At 37.6% G+C, this 19,984-nt stretch overlaps 3 protein-coding genes across 3 annotated transcripts; 2 read left to right on the forward strand and 1 right to left on the reverse strand.

The window, feature by feature from the left end:
• Positions 1–622: 622 nt before the first annotated feature.
• On the forward strand, positions 623–1,772 carry LOC113354139. Its single transcript, XM_026597571.1, has 2 exons — positions 623–1,142; positions 1,327–1,772. Exons 1-2 carry the CDS (start codon positions 623–625, stop codon positions 1,770–1,772), a joined length of 966 nt encoding a protein of 321 aa, XP_026453356.1.
• Positions 1,773–8,072: 6,300 nt separating this feature from the next.
• Positions 8,073–10,558, forward strand: LOC113334129 (ATP synthase mitochondrial F1 complex assembly factor 1-like). The gene is made up of 4 exons (XM_026580484.1): positions 8,073–8,521; positions 9,394–9,473; positions 9,561–9,619; positions 9,930–10,558. Exons 1-4 carry the CDS (start codon positions 8,183–8,185, stop codon positions 10,232–10,234), a joined length of 783 nt encoding a protein of 260 aa, XP_026436269.1. The 5' UTR covers positions 8,073–8,182; the 3' UTR covers positions 10,235–10,558.
• Positions 10,559–14,047: 3,489 nt separating this feature from the next.
• On the reverse strand, positions 14,048–19,229 carry LOC113308148 (cell division control protein 48 homolog C-like). The gene is made up of 10 exons (XM_026556630.1): positions 18,013–19,229; positions 17,095–17,699; positions 16,604–16,756; positions 15,940–16,056; positions 15,729–15,833; positions 15,131–15,196; positions 14,977–15,041; positions 14,649–14,850; positions 14,423–14,560; positions 14,048–14,331 (listed from the first exon to the last, which is right to left on the reverse strand). Exons 1-10 carry the CDS (start codon positions 18,980–18,982, stop codon positions 14,305–14,307), a joined length of 2,448 nt encoding a protein of 815 aa, XP_026412415.1. The 5' UTR covers positions 18,983–19,229; the 3' UTR covers positions 14,048–14,304.
• Between the last annotated feature and the right edge of the window lie 755 nt (positions 19,230–19,984).

Consider the following 19,984-nt stretch of genomic DNA (forward strand, 5'->3'; position numbering starts at 1 on the left):
AGTTTAGAACCAGACCCTAGCAGAGATCAGTTGGTTAATCCTTGTCATCTTCCGAGCAGCAGTAGAATGAGCGAGTTTAGTTAGCACCAGACCCTAGCAGCGGTCAGTTGGTTAATCCTTGTCATCTTCCGAGCAGCAGTATAATGAGCGAGTTTCGTTTAGCACCAGACCCTAGCAGAGCTCAGTTGGTTAATCCTTGTCATATTCCGAGCAGGAGTAGAATGAGCGAGTTTCGTTTAGCACCAGACCCTAGCAGAGCTCAGTTGGTTAATCCTTGTCATATTCCGAGCAGCAGTAAAGTTACTCCTACATCTACAATGACGGAGTTTCTTTTAGCTCAGTCACCTATTCCTTCCTCTCAAGAGCTTGTTTCTTCTCAAGATATCCCCATGTCTCAAGAACGTACATACAATGGAAAGTTGGCAATTAAAAGATCTTGCAAGGCGGCTGAATGGGAGTTTATTATAAAAGATGTTGGTCAAGATTTTTATGGAGGACGAGATGAAGCTCGTCTTATTGTTGAGAAATATAACCATTTTTTCGCAGGGTGAGAGTCGTCAAGAGAGATCCAGAACGATATACGGTGGAATGTTATTACAAGGAGAAATTGGAATGCGAATGGATGTTCCATGCAGCTCCCAAGACTTCCAATGTGAAGGGTCACTTATTCCTCAAGGCCTATAACGGGGAACATAAATGTTGTGCTGGTGATAGTGATGGAACAAAGGATGATCCGGTTACGCGCGAACTTATCAAGAGTTTGATATTTAAGCAGATTGAACAGAATCCCAACAAGAAAGCCAGGGATATTGTTAGAGAACTCAAAAGTGATTATGGGTTGGAAGTGAGCTACGATCAGGCGCATGCCGGGAAAGAATTATGTTTCAAGGAATTATATGGCGAGGACATTAAATCATACACTGACTTGAGATGGTGGTGTGAAGCCGTGAAGAAACACGATCCAGGTAGTAGGGCTGATTTAGTTGTTGAAGGTGGCGAGTTTAAGAGTTTGTTCTTAGCCTTCGATGCTTGCATCTCTGGTTTCGAATATTGTCGCCCGGTACTGTTCTTGGATGCAACTTTCCTAACTGGAAAATTTAGGGGTTGTCTTATGGCGGCTACCGGGAAGAATGTGAATAATGGTACGTCTTCTTTTATTTTTGATGTCATAAAAAAAAATTATGTCAGATTATCACTGGATGAAACCGGTTTCATCCTTAACTGGTGAAGTCAGACTAGAGAATGAAACTAGTTTCATTCTGTACAATAGCAGTTTCAGTCAGTTTGATATGATTTTTTCTTTTTGTGTTTGTTTTGTTTCTGTAGGAATATTTCCTCTGGCATATGGTATCGTATCAGCTGAAACTGTTGAGAATTGGCATTGGTTCTTGAAGAAACTAGAATCTATCTTGGGTCCTCGTGTACTAACTTTTATTTCGGATCGCCATGAGGGTTTGATCCAAGGGATTCGTGATGTTTTCCCAACTTTCTATCATGCTTGGTGTTACCAGCATTTGAAGAATAATGTCCGCAGTAAGACCAACAAGAAAAAGGGAGAGCATTGTGTTGCGATGGGTTTGTTCAAAGAATGTTTCTATTCATCGACTCATGAAGGATTTGATCAGGGTATGAAAAAGTTGAAGGATATGGAATGTGATGGTCTTCACAAATTCTTGAGTGAGATTCCAGTGGAATGTTGGTCCAATGCACATTGTCTGGGTTGTCGTTACGGTGACATGTGTTCAAACATTGCAGAGTCCTTTAACTCTTAGATCAAGGAAGCAAAAGGTATGCCTATTGCAACACTTGTTAACTGGATCAGACTTAAAATTATGGAACAGATGAGTACAAGGAAGAGGAAGGGGGCGACGTATAAAGGATTCATTTGTCCCAGGCTAGAGAAAAAAGTGTTGGCTTCCATTCGTGCTGGTGTCCAGTGGATAATAACCAAGTCTGGTGACATGGAGTGGGAAGTTTTTGATGGAAAGCACACGCATGCTGTTAATATTGCGAAGTTTCAGTGCAGCTGTAGGGTTTGGTTTACTGAGCAGTTCCCTTGTGATCACGCTATTGCGTGTATGCATTCAAATAACATCAATGTTTACGAGTACATTAATCCGTATTTCAGCATTGCTAGCTTCCGTGCTTCGTATGATCATCCTATCAAGACCATTCCTGATTACGACAAGCCTATTGATGTTGCTACTGGAGATCTCGTGAACTCACCAACTGTTGTAGGAAAAAAACATGGTAGGCCGAAGAAGAAGCGGATTCCTAACACAGGTAGTGCAAGTTTCAAGAGACCAATTACGTGCGGTAACTGCCATACTTAGGCACATCATAACAAGACGACGTGTCCTCATCCTCCTGCGAAAAAGCAACGTTAAGCACCTGCTTAAGAACATCTCCAGCCTTCATTTCTTCTGTGCATCTTTTTACCATGATATCTTTTATTAGCTTTTTACCATGATATATTTATTAGTTTATTCTTCTCTGCAGCCTCTTGTTGCACATTTAAGATTCATTTACCTTGAATTATATTTTCGCAACTAGTATTTACCTTGGATTGTTTCTTTTGTTCATAAAAATATATCTTATGGAATTATTTTTCAAGTATTTCTCTTCATTTTTATAGTATATATCTTTTAGTCTTATGTTGATTGGTTAATTGTACATTCCCTTCAGTTTTTCACTGTAAAATTTGAATGTTTGCGAAGATTCAAATTTAATTGTACAGGATGTAACCAGTTTCACCCTGCCTATTCTGGGAAAAAATGAGATTTTTGGCCAGGATGAAACTGGATTTCACCCATCACATATGGACAGAAAAAACTATTTTTTGTCAACCTGCACACTCTGAAAACAGTTTTTATACAGGCTTTGATGTAACCAGTTTCATCCAAGCCTGGTTACAATCTGACAAAAAAATTGAAGTTTTATACAGGCTAGGATGTAACCAGTTTCATCCAAGCCTGGTTACATTTTCAACCTGCAAATTTAATCATTTATGGCTAACAAATTCAAACACAACCATCATGAAATTGAAGTATAGGCATTTTTCAGTAAAAGAGTTCATATTTTAATTAAGACGAATCCACGTATCACAACTGTATGCGAAGACATAGTTCAACAAAAAAAAAAGTACTACCAAATGAACTACATTAATAAAAAATTTCTAAACAACCTAAACACATCAAAATTTCCAGCAGCTATTCTCATCAGTTAGGATTTCATATGCCAGATTGATTCGTCTTGTGCCCATCTCCTCTCCAATAGTATCTTTGCCTTCAAAGGAGTAACCGTCTGTCATTGCCCATTCCATGTAGTAGATAACATACATCATCCAATCATCACTGCAAGACACATGAATATGTAATGTCAGTTTAACGATCTGGAAAAAAATATGTAATGTCGGTTCAAACTTCGTTTCAGTTTGTATGTTATAATCTCAGTTCAAAGAGTTAACGACCTACCTTTCGCACTGTTGTGGACAATCTGATTGAACGACGACATCAACGTCATCCATACTAGTACTTTGAATTTGAACTTGAAAGAGATGATTTATTCTTTCTGCCAACATTTGAGCTTCTTTTAAATAGTTTAAAGAACCTAGGCGAGAATTGTAGTGTGTCCAAGTTCTTCCATGGATGTCAAGGTGAAGCAATGTGAAATGTTCTTTCTCGTTCAGCATTGGGATGAACAAGTGTTGCGTTTCGACATCAATCTTTTGCAGTTCAGCATTTATCATTTTTGCAGCGTCCAACTCATCTCCCGCAATAACATCAGCCTGAATACAAATTTGAATCAAAACCAGTTAATCCATATTTTTTAAATGGATGAAACTCAATTACATCCTGTCATTAATGCTAGATGAAAACCAGTTTCTGCAGGTATCATATGAAACCCAGTTACATCCTATATATAATAGCTATATGAAACTCAGTTTTATCCTACACTAGTGAGAGAATTATATTTCAAACAATAGATGCAAGACAGGTACATCCTACACTAACTTAAAAGTTATATGAAAACAAATTGCAGACCTAATTTCATTCATTTTAAAATGTATTATTCAAAATGTTTACCCATGCAAGCGCGCTGAGAAATATTGACTTGGAGTATCCTTTGGTATCACCGCCATATTGAAACAATTGTCTCCATTTTTCGATTTTAAACTCCAAAATACTGTTCACCAATGGCTGATTGAAAACAAGTTGCTGGATGTGTAATCCACTGATACATACACCTCCATTGGACTTCCAAACGCAGTCGCTGCATTTAAAGATGTTCATATAATTTAGTATAAACTTAGCAGTACTTTTACAGAAATAAGAAAATTAGAATGAAAAAAAGAAAGAATGCGGATACTTACCTTACTTTTCCAGTTACAAAGTACTCCTTTATTAACTTCTCTTCAGCTTGTCTTATTCCACTCATCAAGTAATTTTTCCACAACTTGCTGTTCCTTGTTAACTTCCTCAACTTATCGTCCTTCTGCTTCTTCTCTGCACGCTCATCATCATCTGATACAAACTTGTTATTTCTAGCCCTTTTATATACGTTCTTCACTCTATTCTCAAGCGATCCAATAACTGCCAGAGGTTCTGCTACGACAATTTCTTCTTGGTTGATTTCTGATGTAGGAACTGGTGCTAGAGGTTCTGCTCTAGGAACTGGTGTTACAGGTTCTGCTTCGGGAATATTGTCAGCTTCCTCCACAGGTTTGTTCATCTCTTGAGTGATGTCGTCTTTAGGAACATCCTCCTCCACAGGTTTATTCATCTCTTGAGTGATGTTAAGGTTGAAATAGTCTTCAGGTGTGGTGTAAAGAACAATCTCTTGAGAGGAAGCTTGCTGAGTTCCCGGTTGAGGCTTGAGTTGCGCTTTCAAGGCTTCCACTTCACTTTGCAAGTCTGAGATTGTCTTATCCTTTGCTTCAGACTCAGCCTCCTTTGCCTCCAACTCTGTATTCCTTGCTTCCAACTCGTCATTCAAGTGACGGATAATCTTGTCCTTCTCAGCTAGTTCATTATTCAACTTGGAAACATCATCTTCATCTGTGTTTTCTTCTTCATCACCAAACAAGCATAGTTGTTTCTCCTCTTGACTCCAGCTACCAACAAAGTCAACAACCTGCAAACACATAAAATTTATCATAACACATGATGTAACTGGGTTTCATCCACTAATAACACAGGATGAAACTTGGTAGATAATGGGTTTCATCATTTTATAACATAAGATGTAACTAGTTTCATCCAGTTATAATAGGGGATAGAATTTTAAAAATGAATCTAAACAACATCAACACAAGATGTAACTGGATTCATCCAGTTATAATAACAACAATATTTTTACCTCACTGCTTGAAAGAGTTTCAAGCTTCCCCTCAATTTCGCAAGATACTTTATACAAGTCCCATCTTGCAAACCTTGGCCATAAATCATTGTTGTCTTTCCTGTTAATGCCTTTCATTTGCTCAAAAATCCATAACTGCAAAAACAAAAATATATTCAAAAGATAATATATAAGATGTTACTCACTGCATGATACATTTAACGTAAGAAAAAAATATATTCAAAAGATAGAAGACGATACTCACCAGCAAATAGAAGCTGCAACCATTGATAGAGTATGGTGTCTCGTATACAGCTTTAACACTTTGCATTAAATGCTCGTGAATGAGATCGGGCCAAGATACTTTGTTAATGGTGTCGATTGACTGTAGGCAGTTCAAATACTTGTAGTGGACATACATACCTCCAGTGTTTATGAAGAATATTGTACAGAACATGAACAACAACAAAAGTTTCGCCAAGTCTTCTTCTGTTCCTTCTTCATTCATAGCAGTATGTATTCCTTCGACAATGTATTTCTTATCCAACTTGTCCCCAGTATTCTTCTCTTTCCTTTTCTTGTCTTTGGATCCAGCCTTCTTCTTTTCATCTTTCTTTTTCTCCTTTTCATCCCTTCTCTTTGGCTCAAGAAAGTATTTTTTGTAAAATTCAGAAGTTTTCAAACTTGGGTCTTGTTTTGGTCCATAAAGTTTCTTATCTTGTTCACTCATACGTATTCTCTGCATTTTGAAAACAGCAGCAAGATGATTTGCATCGGTCTTGAAAACTTGATCACCAATCTTGAATGCCAACTCTTTCGGGTCAAAATTTCTTATGATGAACTCTAACGCCCTTGGAGATTTGCTACATTCAGCCTTGCCCACCTTACCTTGTTTGATCGCCTCAATAAAGTTCCAGAATTTAGTCTTCCTTAACACAGCCTCTTGTGCTTCAGTAAATACCAGTTTTTCCAGCACTTCAACTGTCGGTTTCAGGTTTGATCGGAACGTTTTCTTCCCTTCCTTTTTCTCTAACTTGTCTTCATCCATTTCGGCATCCACAAGTTCCATATCCCCTGTGCTAGACTCTCCGCCCACTTTCACATCATGCTTATTCTTGGATGTAATTTCAGCAACATCACTCTTCTTACTTTTCTTGCTACCGCTTCCTGCAACAATTTGGATGAAACAAAGTTTCAGCAGGTTCCAGAATAACTGATTTATGCCATGAAGCTAAAATATGACCTAACTTTAATACAGATCTTCAAAAGTTAACTTTAAAAAGTAGCAAAATCCTGAATGTATCTGATTTCATCCAGTCTTAGTCTGCTGAAACAACATACACTGCAAACTAAACCTGGATGAAATCAGTTTCATAATAGTGTAAACCTGCTGAAACAGTTGATATAACCAGATTCAAGCCAAGATGAAAACCAAATTACATCCAATCTCAATTCAAGCAATTTAACAATTAAAAACAATTAAATAACAAGATGCAAACCCATTTTTAATCATTAATTTAATACCACCAACAAGTTATTTACATTATAACTTAAAATTTGATGAAACCCAGTTTCAAACACCTGCTGAGCATCACTTCGTAGCCAAATGCAAACCCAATTTCGTTCAATCCATAACATAGTTTTTCATACATCCCATTCACAACATACTAATAGTCTTATATTAACCGCAGATGTATCTTTAAACCTGAACGAAACTGGTTTCATCCAGTGTTAATCTGCTTGAAACAATATACACTGCAGATTAACAAAAGATGAAACCAGTTAAATCCTGGTTTAAACCCTGCTGAAACAAATCAGATACCCAGATCTAATTTCACTTCAACCAATTTCACAGTGAAACAAATCAGTTACATCCTGTTTTAAACTGGTTTAATACTTAATGAAACCAGATGCAAATTAAAACAACCAAAATAAAAATTAAAACAACCAATTCAAAATTTTAATCATGCAATTCTGAAATTAATAACAAAAAAGAGTTAGGGTTTGAAAACTTACGAGTTATAGGAGACATTATGTGGAAACTTATTGAATCACTAACTCTCCAAATACACTGAAACAGATCGATTGAAACCCTAAAATCTCCCAATACACTGAAATTATTGAAACCCTAATTCACTGAAATCATTGTTGTAGAGTTAATTGTGTATTAGAGACGGAGGATGAAAACAGTTTCTAGTATTGTTGATGGTGGTGTTGACGGTGGATGAAACTGATTCCCCTCAATTTGTTGTGAGACAGTGGATGAAAACGATGAAATTAAAGAGAAGATGAAAACGATTTCTGGTAACTGGGTATGAAGATGAAGATGATGAAAACGATTTCTGGTGTGGGGATGAAGATGAAGGACGCTGGGGTGAAAACGTGGGGATGAAGGACGTTGTGGTTTTAGTGAAGAGAGAGGGAGATCGTGGGTGGTTTTGATGAAAACGTGGGGTTAAAATGGTTATAAAAGGGTAGTAATGTCTCTCCACACTAAAAAGATTTCATTGGCTATTTGATCCAGACCAAATTCTAACTGTCCATTTGGCCCAGAAAAAGAGCCTTTTTGGCTATACTACCCATTTTCTGTATATTTTGTTATTAGGCAGTCCCGTCCAGAAATCAAGACGCAACGCTGGAAATTGCGAGTCTGAATCGAGACGCAAGCCCAACTAGCAGAGTCCACGACATTCCTGGCCCTGGCGTCCAATATGAAGCTCCTCTTTGTTCTCTCCTTACACTCTCAGAGTCTTCCATTCTTCTTCTAAGTTTTAGGGTTTATTCCCTGTGTTTTTAGTTACTAGAATCTGAATTTTATTTTATTTATACTTAATTTACAGTGTAAATGGCGATGATGAATCTGATTTCGTCAAGATTTTCAAGATGTTTGATATCTTCGATGACTACTCTTCTTCATTTTGATTCCTCCTCCTCTTCATTAGGAAGACACTCTTATAACACTTTTTCTCTGCAAAGCTATGTCCAAACTCCCGATACCCAAGAGAATCTAAAGAAAATGATTCCAGGAAATAACATGAAATGGGGTTCACTTGGTCCTTCTAGAGATTATTCGAATTTCGCATCTGGGTTCACGCCTTTGCAACAGAAAACATTGAGTTCAATTCTTGACATTGAGAGAGCCAAGAATTTCTCACCAGAAGATCTTGCTGACATTTGGGATGATGTAATTTCTCTAACTCTTTTTCTAGTGATATTTTGTGTCGTATTTATTTATTCTCTCTTGATGGAAATGTTTGGTTATTTTTTCTTACTCTGATCAAGATTTAAATGAAGTTACCATTGTGGTAACTGAGAAGCGCTAAAATAGCTGAGTTTCTAAAAGCCAGATTTGCATTGTAAGATTAATGAGCATTTGCTTGTCTCGGCACTGACGTAGTTTCTGCCATGAGTCTGTATGAACTTAAGAATCTGACACCTTGGTTGAATATTCACATGCTTTCCTCCCCAACCATTATATACGTGGACGGCATCTCCACTGTTTTCTTTGTCTCTATGGATGGAACCTAAGTAAGGGAAGATACTTATGGAAAAACAACAAGCCACAATTGTAATCCTGTGTCTATCCATGGATCAGTGGCATGTATTCTAATTAAATCTAAACAATTGTATAAATCCGATAGTTGGCTGAAGTGATAACAGTGCTGATATCACCATATTTCTAGGCACTTCATCACATGGAAAGAAGCATTAGTTGATTTGGCACCAATAGGGCACAATTAGCAATTTAACACTAAGTAGATGCAACATAGTGGATGAATTGACAACACTTAGTAAGCCGCCATTCAAAATCTTGTATTTATGTGTATAAGATGTGGTTCCTTAGTATTGCTTATATACTCTTTGTCAGATACGCAACCTATACTCAATTTATCATTTTGTGTTTATCAGTCTTTATACTGGTCTGGTGACCATATTCTGAAAGTCGTCCACTACACCTCATGTTAATATACTTGTATTATCATCAGAAGGGTTGCACTTCACTTCTGTTTTGTTTATGAGTAATGAAAAGAGTTGTTCCTTTGTCTCATATTTCAGTATCACTTGGGGAGAGGTCATATTGGTGTAACGATGAAGGCGAAATTGTATCACCTAATGAAGCAAAGAGCAGTTACTTGGTAAACAGTTTTTTCTGTAGCTCTGCTTCAATTTTCACATGGCTCTATAGTTTTACTCACTGCATGTCTTCTCTTGTTTTTTTCTAGCCGGCATTTTGTCGTTCCTTTATGGAAAGGAAGTGGTTATGTAACAATGTTCGTTCAAGGTTCGACTTCAATCTACTAATTCCTATAATTTTGTTGTATATATTAATGGTCACCGTCTATTTGTTAAACCTCGAAAATGAGTTCTTACTTTAGCTTCTCTTGACCTGGTAATCGTATCCATTTATTTCTCTATTATCTCTCAACTATTGATGGGTGGAAGTCTATACCACCTTAGAGCAAATGCAGGATGCTATATCTTGAAAATGCAATTATCAGTTTGTTCTTCGAAATACTTGATAAGAAAATGAAACTTTTTGTGCTTGTTACATTTTGCCTCTTTCTTTTTATTGAAAAAAACTGTTTTTTCAGTGCAGATGCCACACATTATTTTCACTGGTCTTGAAGATTACAAGGCAAGAGGAACTCAAGCAGCACCCTATTTCACAGCGACATATTTCACAGAATTTGCAGAGACCAAGGATATGGTGCTCGTCCGTGGGGATGTTGTTTTCACCAGCAAGCTCACTGACGTGGAGGCTCAATGGCTTCTTGAGACCACTCAAGCTTTCTATCTGAATGATGCCAGGTACAAACTAGTTGAACAATTTAACAAACAGACTCGCGATTTTGAGTTCAAGGATGTGTTGAAGGCACTGGATCTGCCAGTGGGTTGATTTGCTGATAGATCTCCATTCCCCTATTATACCCATTGGTGACCACCCCCAGAAGGAGCTTTGGAATGCGAGTACCTTCACCTGCTGCCAGATTCCGGTGTTCGGTTTTGTTTAGGTAATAAGGCAGAGGCACGCAATGGTTCTGGAGCTTCATTATTTTTTCTCCAATTGAATTTTGACTGTGTCCCATAATTTTATCACTTGGGTTGGAGTTTTATTAGTGTTGTTTTGTAAAGCTAAGACCACCAGACCCCATCATACGAGGGTGTAAATGATATTGCTCTTGCACTAGTATATTTATCATGCTAATGTTTTGTTGTTTTTTTGAGATTAAAATTTGAAAAAGGCTGTGCATTTTTTGAAAAGAAAAAGCTAGAAGTACAGAGCAAGGGAAAGCACTTAACTAGTGCAACAAGAGCGCCGAAGACTCTGCAAAGTAAAAAGGCTTGTTCAAACACAGCCACAAACCTACAGGCTACAGACAAGAGCTGAACTATGCTAACCAAAAACAACCAACAGCAAAATCCCTACACTAGCTAGGTAAGAGCTAGGCCCAATATTTTTCACCGAGTTCCATTCTCCACCTAGCTCCAGATTTTTTAGTATACTTGTAGTGAAAACTACAGACAGACCCATTCTACAAATTCTTCCCACTGTGAAGCCTACACTCAGAAATTCTCATACGCACACCCATTCTCTGTGATAAAATTATGCACGGGCCCATAATTTTGAGAAATTATGTTTTCGTTTTTCTTCTTTCCAAACTAACATATTTCACCCGATTCATCTCAGATCTCATCTTCTCTGTTGTTCTCTTGATCTACACAGCTTCATCACCATCTTAATCTTCAACCTTTGTATCATCGCATAGCAGATTGATCTTCAACCTTCTCTCGCACCACAAACACATGAACATCCCAATTTTCTGCATCACCATCACCATCGTGAGATTGATGGGGTTATACAGTGAAATGAGCTCTATTGATTCGTCGTAGGGAGAGATTGATGAGGTTTGAGGTTGAAATACAAAATTAGGGTTCGTATGTGATGCTTGAATTCAAGAAGGAAAATGGGTTTGCTGTTACGGGTGTTAGAATTGGTTTTGATATGGTTTCGCTGTTGAAGGAGGAAATTCAAGCTGTTGATTGTTGAATCGAAGATGGGTTTTGCTTGAAATCGAAGTATGGAATTGCTAGACAGAGATGAAGAAGGAATTGTTGTTGTTAGTAAAGATGAGATGAAGATTAAGAATCAGTGCTAGAAATGAATTAGGGTCTGATATTGAGACGATTTTTTAGCAGAGAAGAAAACCAATTGGAGAGTGGTGGTTTTCACCAAGATTTATGCTTAGAAGATGGAGGCAGTGACGATTAGTGAAGGTGAGGCATTGATGATTAGTGAAGATGAGGCAGTGGTTTTCCTGTAATCGTGAACTGAGGTAAGCCATTATCGCTGCTGGTACAGGTTAGTGTTTCTTTCCTGAAGCATTTTAAGTTTGTGCTTATGCTCTATTGTTCTTTAGGTGTAAATGATAAACTGAACAATGTGAATTGCTATTTGTGATGCTTTCTCTTAATTGTTATGTACTTCGTTGCTAACGTTAATTGATTAAGTTGGCATAAACCATGTTATAATTGAGTTTAAAGTATAATAGCTGTGTTCAGTGAGTTTGGTCGAGTCCGCATGTGGCTTATCGGGGATACTAACCCCTATTTAGAAAAAGTAAGCTTATAGAAGGATCACCACCCACCACAAACTCCACTGGCACATTTCACTCGATTTGAATATTAGTTCTACAAGGATAGGATATTAACTGCTATATGTAAAGTGTTTCATGGTGCCTAAAAATCTTGCACTATTCTTCTGATCTAATCTACTATGGGATTGGTTGGATTAGCCAGATTATAGACCTTCACCACTGTTTTTTGCGCAAGTTTATGAACTTATTTGCTATATCTGCCAAGTTCAGAAGTGATATGCCTTTAAAGTACCTAGCACACAATAGTGACTTCGTTGACAAGCTATACCTTGCAATGTATCCATCGGGACCACGAATCATGGGATCATTCAACCTCTGCTTTTTCAGTCCATCATAACAGAAATGTGTTTTTTCCGGATATCCATTCCTCATTAATGTCCTACAAAATGACTGGACATATTAACATTCTAAGTGTCAGTGTTAGAATGATTGACGCATACTCGTATAACTAGTGTATCATTTCCTGAAGGATTTCTTTTATTGTTCAGGTATCTATATATCAGATGGGGAATAGAACTGTCGGATATGGTTTTTATTGTTGGAGAATGTGGAGACACAGATTATGAAGGATTGCTTGGAGGAGTACACAATACAATGGTATTAAATGGGGTTTGCATAAAAGCATAGACTCTGCTTCATTCCAACAGCAATTACCCACGACTCGACTTTAGTTTTATTAACTACCTTGTTTATAGTTGGGTGCATGTCACTTGCACGTTACTTGTTTGGTGTGAATAGTGATGCATAACGGGTTATGCATCTACAAAAATTTGTTACATAACTTGTTATGCATTCCCGAAATTGAATGCATAACACGTTCTACAACTTTTTTTTTTGCATAACTTGTTATGCAGTCCAGAAAACGGTTACATAACACGTTATGCAGCTATTTTTTTCTTAGTATTGAAACCAACAAAAAATAAGGCTGCATAACTTGTCATTCGTCGAGAAACTGTCTGCATAACATGTTATGCATTCGTGAAAATGGATGCATAACCTGTTATGCATCTACAAAATTTGTTGCATAACTTGTTATGCAGTCCAGAAAACCTGCATAACCTGTTATGCTTCCGAAAATATGGCTACATAATGCATTATGCATCGAGAAAATAGATGCATAACCTGATATGCATCCGTAAATATGGATGCGTACTGCATTATGCATCAATTTTTTATATGTACGGCTAAAATCAACCAAAACAATGGTTACATAACTTGTTATAGATGCATAACTTTGTTATGCAGTCGAAAAAATGGTTGCATAATTCGTTATGCGTCTGCAGAATGTGTTATGCATCGTTTTTGGTGACTGCATAATGGTTAAGTATCAAGTTTTCAAAAAATTTCCCTAAAATGAGGATCACCTCCGATTTTTTCGTTAAAAACAAAAAATTGATATTCTTGTTTGTACTCGTTGCGTAGCTCTTTTAAAAAGATTTCCAACGATATAAAATTTGTAAAATTCTAAGGCGCGGATTTTTAGATATGTTATGTCCAAATTGCGCCGTCAATTATACCCCTGAAAAAGATAGTATACATAACGAGTTATGCCTGAAAAGATAGCATGCATAACCAGTTATGTATTGATTCATATAATAATTTCATATAATTATGGGTGTCACGGTATACAAAATTAATTGTGGGCCTGAGAACGAGAATATTATTTTTTTTGGGTCTCCCCCTAATTTCCCCATACTTGTATTAGTCTTCCGTCTAGCCATCTCCAGATCTTTTCTGGTCTTGGTTTGGCACTTCACGATTTCCCCTTACAAATTCTTCCCATCGATTGCTTTTATTCCTTCTTTTGGTCAATCGAGGCACCAAGAACTTCACCTATCTATCAACCTGTTGAGCATTAGATAAATGCCTACACTTTATCAAATTTTGAGATGTCACCACCGCCTAGAGTTTATCAAAAAGCTGCAAGATTTCACCACCTTAGCATCAGTTGATAATCCAGCGATAGACCAAAATGTCTTCAGTTGCAAGGGTACCAGAGACAACGAGACCATCAATATATGCTTATCAATGGCAACAAAATTTAGGTGGGCTAGTGACGAACAACGAATGTTTTTAATTTTTGGTGCCAAATTATTTTTTTGTTATTTCTGAATAAGGTTACATATGCTTTAACTCTTGAACCTTAAAACATGGTGAACCTAGGACAAAATTTCTGCTTCGGACTTGGATCCAAATTATAACTCATTTTTACACTTGGGATACAAACACAAAGTGTGCAATTCCATGACAACAAAAAAATTGGTTTCTTCATATTCAGTTGTATAATCATCCTCATCTCCGCCTGAATGCCTTATAGTTTCTCATAATATCTTCGTTGCTGCATTCAGGAAACAAAAAATTCAATGATTAATGACAAGAAAGATTAATCTCACTCAGCACGATCATAAAAAAAAGCTGAAATAGGTGACCTGGTCTGAAACAGATGGCGCAATTTTCTCCACTGCTCGATCAAAGTGTGTTTTGTTGATCATCCATTTATTCCTTTCAAGACTGCCATCCCCTGACATTCGCTTCTCTTCTAGGGCAATCATGGCAGCTTCATTAATCTGTACAGCATAAGATCGAAACAATAAGAAAGAACATAATAAGCTGGATGTCAAATTCATGCAACTTTAGAGCAGGGTGTATGCATACCACTGCGGCAAGATCAGCTCCACTTAGATTCTCATAAGCTTCTTCGCGCCCAATAGCAACCAAATCTACATCCTCCGAGATAGGTTTATTCCTGGCAATGGCTTTTAAAATTAACCCGCGTTCTTCAGGACCCGGCAGAGGGACATACATGTGTTTCCCCAGTCGCCCTGGTCGTTTGATAGCTTCGTCCATCACCTCGGGTCTACAGGTACATACCACAGCAGGATGTTAGATATCAAAAGAGCTAAAGTTATTTGTATGTTGTTGTTTTTTTTACTTCACTTCTTTTTTCTGGATCAGGAAAGTAAGAAAGTTAAAAGCCACAAACCTGTTTGTCGCACCAATCACAAAAACGCCTCGCCGTTTATCAGCCCCATCTAGCTCTATGAGTAGCTGAAATCGCAAACCAAAGATCCAAATCCATTTAAGATAACATGTCGAAAGTGTGAAATGTAACAGACTGGCTTTAAAATATATCTAACCTGGGTCAAAGGTCGCTCAACAACCCATCCCCCATCTTTTCCCCGCTTTGTTGTCAAAGCATCCACCTGAAAATAATAGCAACGTCTTTTGGAAGTTACAAAATCAGGAATTATGCAAGTCTTGCCAAGTTGCCGTTAGCGTGCAACTGAAGATGGCTGCCTTCTAGCAACTAAAGATAAACGCAATACTTCGTTGAGACTGAAACATTGAGATAAAGGGGCCTAAATGTGTTGAGTTCAACAACTGGCAGCAAGTAATTTACTGAACCATACATACATAGAAAAAAAGGGAAAATATCTTGCAAGATGCACATGACAAATGAGTGGTGCACAAAGAAAGCGTTCATTTTTCTTATATTTGAAAGTACGCCAACTTTAACAATGACATGTAGGTTAAAAATAATATGTTTACAGCATATGATCAGGCTCAGCAACATCGGTTATGAACGTAAGTAGGTAATACAAATCAACTATTCAAGTGAAGTGACAGTTAAAGTTACTGGATTTGTGCCATACTTAGATAGGTACATCAGGTGTGCTTAGCCTTATAAGACATAACAAACAGACATTGGAGAAGGTGCAATAAGAGTCTGCATACCTCATCGAAGAAAAGAATGCATGGAGAACATGTCCGAGCACGACTAAAAATTGTTCTAACAGCCAACTCACTCTCTCCTACATACTTGTTCAAAAGTTCAGGGCCCTATTTGGTGATCAAAGTTAAAATGTAATTTAGAACGAAACAAACAACTAAAATATGTCCAATTCTTAGGAACAACAAAAAAGGAAATACGGGAGGGAGGAGGGACCTTAATGTGTATAAAATTTGCTCCAGCCTCATTTGCTATAGCCTTGGCAATTAGAGTTTTACCACAACCAGGAGGTCCATATAGCAAAAATCCTTGCTCCAAATCTACACCAAATTCCTAAAAAATTGGAGCAAATGATAAATTCAAAATAATGTTGATAAACCAAGGATTATATATCATTTCAAATTGCAGAAAATTTGCGGTGGAAAAACTAGGATCGCACTTAAGTATGTATTCGTTCGACCAAATGAATAGGTGCAGATGAAAGAACATAGCAGTAAGTAATATTATAAGAAGAAGTACATGGAATTTAGACGAAAAATAAAACAAGTGCATAAATATATAATAATTAGGCAAATGATGACAATGTATTCTTTTTGATGCTTAAGTTATCTTTCTCCCTTTGTTTTTTCCCAAAACATATAATAAATAGTATACATAGGAAAGGCTGTGAGTGGATAAGAGCTTCATGCCCCCAGAAGACATAGAGCTGCAGATCATCACTTCATGCTCTGGTTTCAGTGTTACATAGATATGAGTGCAAAAATATGAATACGTCAATCACGTACAGAGAGGAGTATCTATTAAATCGTAACACATCAGTATTAAGTTATTGTAGACACTTAATGTTGCACATAAGGATGACACTGAACATACAACTTACATCAAATTCCTCGGGATGTTTTATACGGCTAACGATATACCGGTCAAATTCCTTTCTCAAGAGATCCAGCCCTCCAACATCCTCCCACTTAACATTAGGAATAGCTGAAAATCCTTCTCTTCTCGAAGATGGTTGAATCATTTTTACTGCGTCCTGCACATTCGCAAAAACAAGATAAATAAAATATGTCATACTTAAATGAACCTATGGCTTTTTTCGTACAACGATTTTTCAAGGAAAAATATAATGCGGACATACACGGAAAAGAATCATTATGGTATGAGGTGTAATAGCATTCTTGCAGATTGAACTTTTTGGCACAAAGGAAAATAATAAAAGAAACAACAACACCGTGAATAATATGAGGTAGTCATGCACTCAAAGAAGTAAAATAATTTACCCCACATAAGATAAGAATACATGGGTTTGCACATGTGAAAATGTAACCGAATTTATACCTGGCGCTAAATAATTGTTAGTTTTGAGATTACCTCAAAATCACCCATGCTAATGCTGAGCCCTTCCATCTCTCCAGCTTCCCACGGTTGCCTCCACCAGTCTACATTGGTGTCTTCATAATTAGGTTTCCTGCTATCAATTATCCTTTTCATTGCAAGATTACCAGCCTTGTTAACCAATGCTGACAAGTCAGCTCCAACAAAACCCGGTGTAGCTTTAGCAATTTTTGCAAGATCAAAATTACAACCCATCTCAAGTCTAAGATTACGAGATAGCACAGACAAGATTTCAGCCCGTGCATTTTCATCTGGAACACCCAAAACAATCTCTCGATCAAATCGTCCGGGCCTTCTGAGTGCAGGATCTACAGCATCAGGTCTATTTGTGGCTCCAATTACAAGAACATAACCAGGTTTTTTCCCAGAATTTGTTGAGCCTGAAACTGCGTCAGTTGTTCCTAGGACTTCGTATGACTCATCCATGCAAGTCAATAGTTGCGTCACTATTCGTTTTTCCATCTCCCTCTGTAGATTTTCCCTTTTTGAAGCGATAGCATCAATCTCATCAATGAATACAATAGAAGGAGCAGTCCTATATGCTTTTGAGAACAGATCACGTATGTTCTCCTCAGATGCACCTGAAGCATTTAGTATGTAAAATAAGACTTAAGAAACCAAATATGAAACTCATTGAGCTAAATCCAAACATTCCTAATGGCACAATCAAACTACAAAGGAGGAGAAGGACACATAACATTGAGGAACAAGTACTGAAGGATTCATTAACTAATAGTTGTTTCTTGGAGCGTGTGTATTTTCTGGTTTGCTTGAGTGGTCTTCTATGTTCGTAAGATATATAACTGCTGACCAAAAGCCATAAGTAAAAGACAAATTACAAAGAGATTGACACGTTAATTTGTATCAAACAATCGTAACAATGGAATTTCATACCTGAGACACCAGAAACCACTTCAGTAGCCGATATTTTGTAAAATGGAATTCCAGTTTCGTTAGCAATAGCATGAGCAAGCTTAGTTTTCCCACATCCAGGTGGTCCATGCAACAAAATCCCAGCCAGAGGTTTAACTCCCAAGTGCCGAGGCAATTCTGGATGGCAAAGTGGAAAAATTATCTCATCGATCAACTCATTCAGAATCCCTTTTAATCCTCCAATATCCTTAAATTTTGGCCCATCCTTGACTACCTCACTGTCATCATTCTTGGATTCAGCATCTCCAACACTCTTTAAATGCCTCAATTTACCCTTCCCTGTTCTTTCACCTTTACCTGGCCCCATCATTTGTGTCTTCTTCTTTGATTTAGTTTCAACTTCAATTTCCATATTCTTATTTTCTAAATTCTCACCCTTTGGAGTGTAACTATCCCTAAGCATTTTCTTCATCAAATCCTCTTCAGGTTCAAATTTGAGCCCATAAATTGCATCTTCAGATGTCAAATCATCTCTATCTTCGTCTTCTTCCGAAACTTCATCACTTGATGAAGAAGACACCGAAGATGATGGAGAATCCTTAAACTTCATCCTCCGCTGAAGGTGTTTATCTTCTGTACGACAAAGACGCTCTTCACTTTCATCACTCTTTTTCTTAAATTTCTTACGAGCAGGACTTCGAGAAGCAGAGCTAATTTCATTGTCAACGTCGTCGTCATCATCATCATCGTGATAATCACTACCTCTTATAGAAGGAGATGCAGAGAAATTTCTTCTTCCCTGTTGCACTAATAATGCTCGTTGGACACATTTGGTAAATGGAGCAACCTTTTGACGCTTATAATCGGGGAAGTTAGTCTGAAGACGTTCAACAATTTCATCAACTCGTAATTTACTAAGTTTACATGACTCAATTCGCCGACGAAGAACAAAAGGACTTGTAGAAGGAAGAGAACCTTTACCCTTAGTCATCTTTACAAAGTACAAATCCTAGATACAGCAAAACTAAATTAGGGTTTACCTGGAGTCGATATTATCACGATTGCAGCGCCACAAGCTCTAACTCCACCTCCCTTTCTTCTAGGGTGTAGGACGACGGATTGAGATTTAAGAAGCCAAAGCTGTATTAGGGTTTACTTGTAATGCTATTTCCACGGCTCAGAGCATCCTCACTTAATTACTACTCGGCCGCAAACGATAAAAACCCAAAGCAGCTAATAGCTACTATGAGTGAGTTGCATACTACTTGCATCGGTGAGAATTCCAATATAGACTAGTGAAGCACCTACACATCAGTATTGGCGCCGTGTCCGCGTCGGACGCGCGACGGACACACGACATGCGTAGGACACCGACACGGCACGCGTGTAAAAATCTATCCTCTATTTTAATAGTTTGGTAACCTAGTGTGTCAAGGAAATCAGTATAATAGTTAATTTTTGTATATATGAGCTAACATAACGGCATAAAATTGAGTTTTTTTCATGTATTTACGTGATTAATGTATTTGATATACTATATCACTATGATCTTAGTATATAAAAATCATTTTATTAATGTACATATAGACGTATCAATGTCCTGATGATTTTGGATTCTGCCAGTTTATGTGTCCGCGTCGTGTCGTGTCCGTGTCCCGTGTCAGTGTCTGTGCTTCTCAGATATAGACTCATTTTGAAATTATATTATGCCTACTTGCTGGGATCCCTGTGGCAGTGAACCTGATGCTTAGCAGCGGCAGAGCCAAGATCTCTGAAATAGGGTACGAAAATTTAGTTTGGGGTTGCAAAAAATTTTCTTAGAAGGTGTAAATAAGCAATATTAGGTTTGTAAATAGCAAAAAGAAAAAAAATGTTGGGTTCAAATTAGGCTTTGGAACCAGCAGGACAGGAAATGCATGCACACCCTTGCAATGGGCTGGCTCCGCCCCTGATGCTTGGTCTCAAGTCTCACATCCATTATTTTTCTCATTGT

The sequence above is a fragment of the Papaver somniferum genome, chromosome 1, assembly GCF_003573695.1.
Source record: "Papaver somniferum cultivar HN1 chromosome 1, ASM357369v1, whole genome shotgun sequence".
NCBI lineage: Eukaryota > Viridiplantae > Streptophyta > Magnoliopsida > Ranunculales > Papaveraceae > Papaver > Papaver somniferum.

Coding starts and splice junctions, on each gene's coding strand:
- LOC113334129 (XM_026580484.1), top strand. CDS start 8,183: ATGGCGATGATGAATCTGATTTCGTCAAGATTTTCAAGATGTTTGATA. Junction 9,474..9,560: donor AAGCAAAGAGCAGTTACTTG/GTAAACAGTTTT, acceptor GTTTTTTTCTAG/CCGGCATTTTGTCGTTCCTT. Junction 9,620..9,929: donor TGTAACAATGTTCGTTCAAG/GTTCGACTTCAA, acceptor CTGTTTTTTCAG/TGCAGATGCCACACATTATT.
- LOC113354139 (XM_026597571.1), top strand. CDS start 623: ATGTTCCATGCAGCTCCCAAGACTTCCAATGTGAAGGGTCACTTATTC. Junction 1,143..1,326: donor CGGGAAGAATGTGAATAATG/GTACGTCTTCTT, acceptor TTGTTTCTGTAG/GAATATTTCCTCTGGCATAT.
- LOC113308148 (XM_026556630.1), bottom strand. CDS start 18,982: ATGACTAAGGGTAAAGGTTCTCTTCCTTCTACAAGTCCTTTTGTTCTT. Junction 16,757..17,094: donor TTAGCATGGGTGATTTTGAG/GTAATCTCAAAA, acceptor GCGAATGTGCAG/GACGCAGTAAAAATGATTCA. Junction 14,561..14,648: donor GAGCTGATCTTGCCGCAGTG/GTATGCATACAC, acceptor TATGCTGTACAG/ATTAATGAAGCTGCCATGAT.